Source organism: Etheostoma spectabile, chromosome 11 (genome assembly GCF_008692095.1).
Source record: "Etheostoma spectabile isolate EspeVRDwgs_2016 chromosome 11, UIUC_Espe_1.0, whole genome shotgun sequence".
Lineage (NCBI taxonomy): Eukaryota > Metazoa > Chordata > Actinopteri > Perciformes > Percidae > Etheostoma > Etheostoma spectabile.
Window position 1 is genome coordinate 1,823,115 of NC_045743.1, and position 9,043 is coordinate 1,832,157.

Here is a 9,043-nt window from a genome sequence, read left to right on the forward strand (position 1 = left end):
AAACAAACTTCAATGAAATATTTTTCAAATGCCATTTGCAATGCAGACACTCTGCAGTTTAATAATTAATTTTTGCTTCATTTTTTTTTAATTCATACCAAAATCCTATCACCAGCTTTAAATGGAGGGCCATCAACCTTACTTTTTGTAAACTTTTAGAGGCAAAATGTTGGTTCAAATCAGTTTGAAATAGTCTGCTCCATCTACTGTAAACAATCCTGTGATTATTTGGTAAAATCAATTTAAAAAAGCCTTATCCATACTGGAGATGTTTGACATTAAAATCCTAACAAACCTCATGGAAAAAACACAAAGGGAAGAAAAGAAATACGTTATTTTTAGTCCTCTTTGACAAAAAGGAATTCATAACCATTTTTTTCAGTGGTGTCACTTTGGGTGTATTTTTCATACCGCATTGGGGGAAAAATTGACCCAGGAGTTTGGCTGAGGTGTCTTCCTGTCTGTCAGCCACAGGAAACGGTTCCACACAGACGAGGCATTTAGCTTCCAGGTGCAGACCCACCATTGGACGGCCTTGCCCAGATGGATAGTCCTCCATCCACCATAAAGACACTAGTCTTCCCCATGCCCTGAAGCCACCGGTGCTCCTGCCCTGGTCCAGTCTCATCAAAAGGAGCTTGGAAGCTGGGAGGCGGATATGCTGGGCTGCTACCCCAAATCAAGCTCACTTTTCTTTCTCTTGTAAATTGTAGATAAAAAAGTGGGGGAGGTGCGCTTCTCTGGTAGACACCAGCTTCTTTCTTTCTCGTCTTTTCTAACTTCTGTATGTGTGGCTCCTTGCAGGTGTCTTTTCTTTTCTCTTGACATTGAAACCACATCCCAAAATACTGTCAAAACCAATTTGGCTTGTCTTCTTTCATTACTCTGTTTATTACCCCTCATTGTTAGGCAAGCACTAGAAATCAAATTGAGCTCACAGGCACGCACGCACGCACACACACATGCACAAATGAATCCTGGCTGCCTGCACTCTGTTCTCCTGCAGGTGCGAGGGCCATCCGCCTGGCTCTTTTCATGAGGCCCTCCCTTTCCTGTCCGTCTGCAGCCGTCCATTCAGCTTCAATCACAGCACCAGCCGGACGCCACCGGACCACTGGCAGGGAAGGGAAGCGCCTCCACACACATCTTTCACTTGTTGAACGACAAGTGAAGAGCGGCTGGGGAGCAAAGAAAGGGTCTTCCTCCTCTGCATCTCCTTCTGCTTTCATCATAAACAACTTGCTTTCTGTTTGTAACGGTGCTGTCCTTCCCCTCTTCCCCCCTGCCTTCCTTTTCTCCCGCTCAGATGGGCTTTACAAGGACGGGGTTGGGGGGGGGGAGTGCAAAGGAGGAGGACGGCCAGGCTCCCTGTGCAACGGGGGGATGCTGAGGTCTTTTTGTGGCTCATGAATGGCACATTTGAGGTTTCCAGCCTTGCTCAGTGCCCCAAGCCAGCTTCACCTGTGGTTGGAGTCAATTGGCCTGTTGTCTGCCTGCCTGGAACTGTGCCCAGCTCTCTGCCAGCTAATTTGGTTAGCGTGGCCACTCAGAACAGAGCAACAATAACCTCCACCTCAAAACCATCAATTAACTCCCAACACACAATGATGTATCCATTCACTGTTTGCCAGAACTGTTCTCTGACACGATTAACACCCATGCTAATACTGCTAATACCTGCCCTCTGTCACACAAGAATGTGCTGATGATTTGAATGGCTTCCGAGTTGTTGGCTGTAGAGGAACTTTGCATTAAGCCCACAGTGTTTTTTTGTGTGCACTTTTGATTAACTTCACAGAAAGAAAAAGTAAAAGCAATGTTTGCTCATGTTGTCAGGTGCTAACAAGGGCACTAGTGGCTTTTAGGCACAGCAGTGCTTTGAGCCAAATGCTAACATCAGAATGCTAACATGCTCACAATAACAATGCTAACTTGTTGATGTTTGCCAGCTAACGTTCATCACATTCACCATCATTTAGTGTGTTAGCATGCTAACATTTGCTTATTAGCACTAACGATAAAGTACATCTGAGGCTGATTGGACTGACATTAGTTTTGGAATTGCACAAAAGGGTGTCACAGTAAAAGTGATGTTGTCATGCAAACAAGTTGTCAGAGTTATGACAATGTCCTTGTTTATCCCCTAATGTGTCCTGTAATAACCTACAGGATCGTCCCCTTCTCTGCTTGGAAAACTGCTTATTTACCTACTCTGATTATATAAATAGTAATGTATAAATGCCTGTACCCAACCTTTTACCTTTACCAAATGTTCAATCTGACCTTACTAAAACTATTTAGAAATTCAATGCTCTTCCCAAATGGAACAATTTAATTTGAGATTTTAAACTCAGATCTTCCAAATGCATTTTTACCTCATTGTCAGTTGTGTATTCAATGTTGTCAGTTTAAATTCTTCTTGTTTTATTATACTGTATACATCTTTTATATTTGGTAACATCATAAAACATGGACAGGGACTCACTAAGAATACAATTGTCTTTTACAGTTAGTGTCCTGTTAAAGATGGCAGCAGCAAAAAGAAAATCAAAACAGTTCCCGTACAGCCTGAAAAACTGCCTCTTTACTTTTGCTGTCTGTCCACATCAAAAACACAGTAAATATCAATTCATAAGTGTTCTTAACTTTCAATCTGGTCTGGGTGAAATAATTTTTGATGTTGATACTCCATAATACAACATTACCAACTAACTTTCAAAACCCTGTGCTTCATTGTCAGCAGCACATGTTAAATGAGTATTTTTAATGCTGTTGTGTTCTTGTGCACAAGTCTCTCTTCAAACAAAGATCCTAAACTAATTAAATAATCCACATATTTTTTTCCTAATATCTTGTCTTAAATCGTTCCAATTTTAAATGGGTTTTGGCTGGTGTCACCACCTACCAGTTCTTTCTCACTGACAAATATCAAAAAGTCAGACATGCATATGTGTGTTTCTAAAGAGCACATCATGTGTCAGGGAGGAGTTGAGCTGAGGTGGGGGTATGTGAGGGGAGCATTTAGCTCACTTTTCCACTGTGTGAGCTTTCTTTCTCACCACACGCAGCTGTGGAAATGAGATAAAACTGAGCTGCCACTTTAGGAAGCTCTCATTCACTCACTTGTGCAGCCAGAAACCTCTGAAGCCAAAACGTTTGGTGACTCGTCATTGTGCTGGATGGCAGCTGTTTTCTGCAAGCAATAGAGAGATCAACAGGTGGAGGGAATGAAAGTTTGATTTTTGCAATTTGTGGATTTTAAAAATAAGCAGAAGTGTGAAGTACTTTTGCTTTGACTATTTTTGGTTTGTATCTCAAACTTCATATTTTGCTGAAGACATTTTTAAAGAAGACAACACTGAACTACAACTCTGAATATAGCACACCACTGAACAGACTATGAATGTGCTATCAAACCCAGTGATCAGGGCCCAGGAGCAGTCTCTACCTCTGTGTAGCCCCGGGTCTGTACAGGACTTACCCCACTGCCCTCCAGGGTTCAACCTGAGCTCCCCTCTAAACCCTGCGCCCATGCTTGGCCTCCAGATTGGCCAAAGACCAACCAAACCACAGAGGGAGCTGAGCCCTGAGGAGCAGCAGGAACTCAGAAGGAAGATCAATAGCAGGGAGAGGAAGCGTATGCAGGACTTGAACATTGCCATGGATGCCCTCAGGGAGGTCATGGTGCCTTATGGCTCCTCGCCATCTTCTGCCTCCTCCTCTCAGTCCCACCAGCCTGGAGCTCCTCCAGGCCGCAGGCTCTCTAAGATCTCCACCCTAGTTCTGGCCAGGAACTACATCCTCCTCCTGGGTTCGTCTCTGCAGGAGATGCGGCGGCTGCTGGGAGAGGTAAGCGTCGGGATGGGGGTGAACACAGGACCGGTCCCCCGGCTGCTGCTCGCTGGAGGGTGGCCCCTTATCTCTGGCCCCAGTCAGCTCCTCCTCACCCAGGAGTCCCTCCTCACCACAGCAGCATCCTCCGCTTCCTCCACTTCATCGTCTTCTGCTGCTAAATGTCCATTGTTGTCTCCGGGCCCCATGGAGGCCTCACTGGCCCCTGTGCAGTGGAGCTCTGCAGGGGCCTCAGGAGGGCCAGTGTGCCCCTGTGGTGTCTGCAGACTGCCCAGATTTAGCCACTCCACTTCGGCTTCAAGATTCCCAAAATGACTTTGTGAAGTTAAAGTTTAAGAACGGACTTGATGACTGTTACACTACATGTATGCAAATTCTTTTTATATGAATTGTTATTTTTCTAACATTTCTAACAGGTTTATAATAATTGAACTCACAATTATCCTTTGAGTTTTTTAAACCTAATGGATCTACTCTATGTTTCGTAAGCCAGTTTCTAAGTAAATGTAACCCCTTTTTGTTTCAGAGATACGTTTTGTTTTATTAGTTTTGTCACTTCACAAAGAAATAATTGATCGTACTTTGTTGATCCATGGTGAAATTGTGAGCTGTAGTGACGTGTGTGTGTGTGCATGTGTGTACGCATGTGTGTGCGCGTGCGTATGTGTGTGTGTGTGTGTATGTGCGTGTGTGTGTGGTGCATTTGATTGCAGTATCAAAAAAACATGCAGTTAGGGTCCCACTGGAGAGGGCCAAAACCATGGACTCTTCTGAAATAAACAAAATGTAACATTTAAGAACAGTGAAAAACTATTCTCAGTTTCTTACTATGAACAATGGGATCCAACATAAACTGATGAATGATTTCTGTGAATGATTTGTGTTTTTGTCCTCGCTCTTCCTGCTGGTTTGAAGAGGGCAGGCTTGTGTTGTGACAGTGAGACATCCCTCCTGTCAGCAGGCAGACTCCCCCTTTCTCTGTAGTACTCACGCTTGCTCTTTAGCAAAAATAGTGTAATAAAGCAGTCTACAATTTTCACTATCAATTATGAAGACACAAAGTAATTTAACACATATATGCTTTAATATAAATAGGGATTTCCAGAAATTACATCTTCTCCACCATCCCTGTAACTTAGATAATATGTTACAAACTGCTTGTTTTCCAATTACTGTACATTCTGAAGACAAACTTAAAAATTGCTACTTGAATTATGTTAGACAACGTTTTGTTTTGATTAATGAAGCTCTACATGTTTTTTACCTTACCAGAAGTGGATGGTGGGCATCCAAAGCGCAGAACTTTGACACTACAGTTGTGATATGGTTTAGGCACAAAAAGTCTTATGGTTAAGGTTGGTGAAAAATCCTGGTTTTATTCAAAGGTTAATAAAAACAACCCACGTCATTTTTACATGTGAAAGGTAGGGTTAGGTTAACACAACCAAACTATTTGGTAAGGTTTAGGAAAAACGTGTTTTGGGTTCAAATAAGTATGCCAGTTACGTATGTTACGTACAAAAGGCAATTAAATAAGTCAACACAGACTTTTCATAAGGGAGAAAAACAGCAGCGTCCTGGATGAAAGTCCTGTGTTCGTTTGACCCGTCCATCCATTCAGACCTCCTCCCTACATGGACTTGGTTGCTTTTATAATTTTTCTCCCTGCAAAACTTTGTTGCTCTTTACTCCATACTACATCATCATCATCAACAGTTTGGTGCGTCTCACACAGGCGCTAAAGGGTGCCTTGTGCCTTAGTATCAGATGCTGAGGGCCGCTGACCAAGCTGTCGTATTTGACGAGTTGGTAGTGAGAATGGGTCGACACAACATGTGTTTACCTTAACCTTTACAATAAGCATGTACTGTGAATGCACTGGGCATATTTTGTCAGTGAACGCTTTACTGAAACGTTTGGTATCAACATTTTGTGGCTTGCCAGATATGTTAAATATATATGCTGTTGATGCAAATTGTAATTTGGGCTCCGTACGCTCCCCCTAAAAAATATTCTGCAATGCATTTTCTACGGGACAGGGTTAACTCCAAAGTTTGTAAAGATTAAACCACTGACTGGCAATTGTTGCCCTCATTTGCATAAAGTGAAGATAATCAACTTTTGACCCCTGTCTTTTCGCTTCTCAACTGCGTTGCCTGCTATCTATCCCATAGTACCTTGAAAAGTGAATCACTTATACAAACTTCTTGTTGCGCTCTACCACGTTTGTTGGGCCTCCACCGTTGACGCCAATAAGCGGTGAGAAGCTTCTCCACACACCCCCAAAACAGTGAAACAGTCCTTATCTATTCCCCTATTCATCACCCCAACAAGCAAAAGATCAAAACCCACCCGTGTAATTACTGCTCCGCAGAAAGGAGGCCTTTTGCTTATTAGCCCCCTCTCTCGCCTCCATCCTCAAATTCTTGTTGTTTCTCTGTGTTAAGGAGCCGGGATGGGTGATTTGGTGCTACTCATTACACTCACTCCACAATATGTTCAAACGCCCAGAAAATGTGTCTTGCTGAATGGGGTTCACTCCTGCAAACTCGCCACCCCTCTGGAAGAAAGCAGGCAGCCTTGTTCTGAGCGAGAATGAGAGGCGCTGGCAGGAGGGAGGATAGTCTCAGCAACAACCTGGCCCTTAGCACGGCCTGCATGAATAATAATAATGAAAATAATCATAATCAAAATGATGATAAAAAATAATTGCTACGACGGAATAAGAGGATTATGGAGGGTCGATATGTGAATGGTGGCGAGTGAAAGGACGGGAATCTATTAGCATCAGGGAGGACAAAAGAGGAGCTGGATGCCATTAAGTGAGATTAAGCTAAATAAGGCTTGATTTTCTTACAAGGAAAAGGGAGGAAGGAGAAAAGGGTGGGAGTGAAGGGGGAGAGAGGGTGGGAGAGCTCGATTCATAGATCAAAGTAAGATGGCCAAACTTCACGTCTTTCATTTACATATAGCTGCTTTATCCCTGGAGGGATTAGCTACCTTGCTATTTTCTCCGGGTTGCTCGCCATTCTGCCACCTTTTGCCCACCATCTATTTCCTCCTGCTCTCAGGATGGTTCAGCCCTTCTTCTCTTCTTTTTTTTGTTGAGTTTGGCTCCTTAATTTCTCCCCCCTCTCACTCTCTGCCCTTTATCCTGGTTTCTCCAAGAGGCTCTCACTTTCTCGAGTTTGGTGGTTTCATTGTCACAGCGACGCAGGGGTCTGGTCAGTCTTTGTGTTAGCACTTTAACTCATCTCCATTTCATCACTCAATGGGGTGAGTAGGGCTTGTAAGACAATGCGCGCGCACACACACACACACACACACACACACACATACACACACGCACCCCGTTCACCGAGGACAACGACCAGAAAAGCAACACATTTTTTAAAGTTAAAGTTTGTCATGTATTGATCTATTCACTAACTTCTGTGTTTCTTCTGTGTTTCTCCCTTTTATTTATTATCACCTTTCTCTGCTGCTACTATCCCAGAATTGCTAAAATAAATAATAAATAAGACAGGCTGATGACTCTTTTATTCACCTTACATTGACATCCGAGTTTGCAAGTGAAATCAGCTGTTGAGAACGTATCTTTTAGACAAAATATTATCATTATTAAATGTTTATTTACAGTAATTCTGTGTTGGGCGTCCAGTGCAGTTTCAACCACACAAAGGTAAAGTAAATACTGGTATGTGTCCTTTCATTTCCCAGTTAAAGCTGTGGAAAAGACTACTGGTTCCAGATCTGTGAATTGCTGCATAATAACCGATTATTTTTGCAGAAGTTAACAATTTGTCTAACTGTTTGCAGCCTTGAATTGTGCCTTGAGGGCCATTCAACCGAATCATCATGCTATAACAGCTCAATAGTTGAACTTGCATTTCAAGTAAGTGCACCTTCTGTACAGTAGATGCCTTTAGGCTATGTGAGACTGCAGGTAACCATAGCAACTGTACATGCTACAGCTGCTGCGATTCAGCCAGCTATTGCTGGTAAAACTTAACATAACAATGGATTAAACTGGTTATATAAACCACTGCCTGTGGTAAATGGCTGACGCCCAGTATCCCAGTATAAGAAACAGTCCTCCCAAGACAAACTAAAAAACTTCTGAAAAAAACACATGCATATACTTTCATGCAACTAAACCCTTGGTTGTAGGAATTATGAATTATTAACATGTATGTTCAAAAGTTGTTTCATTCGTGCAAGAGAAAACTCCTATTGGACAGATCGTCTAGTTAGTTATCTCAATTTACCATGCAGAAATCTGAGGAGCAGTTAACCATAGTCCTCATAAAACGACCAGAGATTAAAATTACAACAACAAAACAAAGAAAGCAGAAGGAAACATCAGAATCGGTGAAAAGACATTTTCCTGCGGCATCTGACATTATGGATATAGACTACCCTAACCAAACCCCAACCAATTATAATTTGTGGTAGTTTTGGAAGGCACTGAAAACGTCCCAAAAGGCACATATTTAGTTCTGGGAAAGTCCCATAAGATGTACTTTGTTGTCTAATTTGGAGGACTTGTTAGAGAGAAATTATTCTTATGTTGGATATTAACATTTCATTTTTCTTAATCATAACCACAATCTGTTGACAAACCCTACTCATTCTGTATTTTTGTGTTGTGTAGAAAGTAGAAGTTAAAACATTTTTAACAAAGGTAAACTCAGGATTCACAGAAATTTCCAATATCAACCCTTTTGACTTGTCAGTGTAAAAGCACAATAAAACACTCTTTCACGACAAACGCTGATGTTGAAAACTTAGGGACTCGGCAAAGAAAATACCCCTCTGATTCATGGTTTGGCATTCTTTGTTCTATAAATAAGGTCTCATCATTGAACTAGTCTTTCCTTTCCAATAGAAGTCCTCACATATACTGTATACAGATTTCTACCATTCAGTAAATCATCAACTGCACAGAACCAGCAGGGGTGGACCTTTATTTTAACACTCACGGCAAATGTATTTACAAAATTAGGGTTTCAGACTTACAAACATTTGCTCATGTTGCAAAAGTGCAAAAGCTGCTAAACGTTTGACTTTTAAAAATAACTTCCATATCTTTATGAATCCATTTGGATTTCAGCTGAAGCATGTAGTTGTCACTTCACACTCCAACATGTGTCTCTAATGTGGATCGTACACATTGTCTTCCACTGTCCCC

General features: G+C 42.0%; 1 protein-coding gene across 1 annotated transcript; it reads left to right on the plus strand.

Annotated features, from left to right (window-relative positions):
- Positions 1 to 3,071: 3,071 nt before the first annotated feature.
- Positions 3,072 to 4,610, plus strand: olig1 (oligodendrocyte transcription factor 1). Its single transcript, XM_032530388.1, has one exon. It carries the CDS (start codon positions 3,400 to 3,402, stop codon positions 4,165 to 4,167), a length of 768 nt encoding a protein of 255 aa, XP_032386279.1. The 5' UTR covers positions 3,072 to 3,399; the 3' UTR covers positions 4,168 to 4,610.
- The last annotated feature ends 4,433 nt before the right edge of the window (positions 4,611 to 9,043 follow it).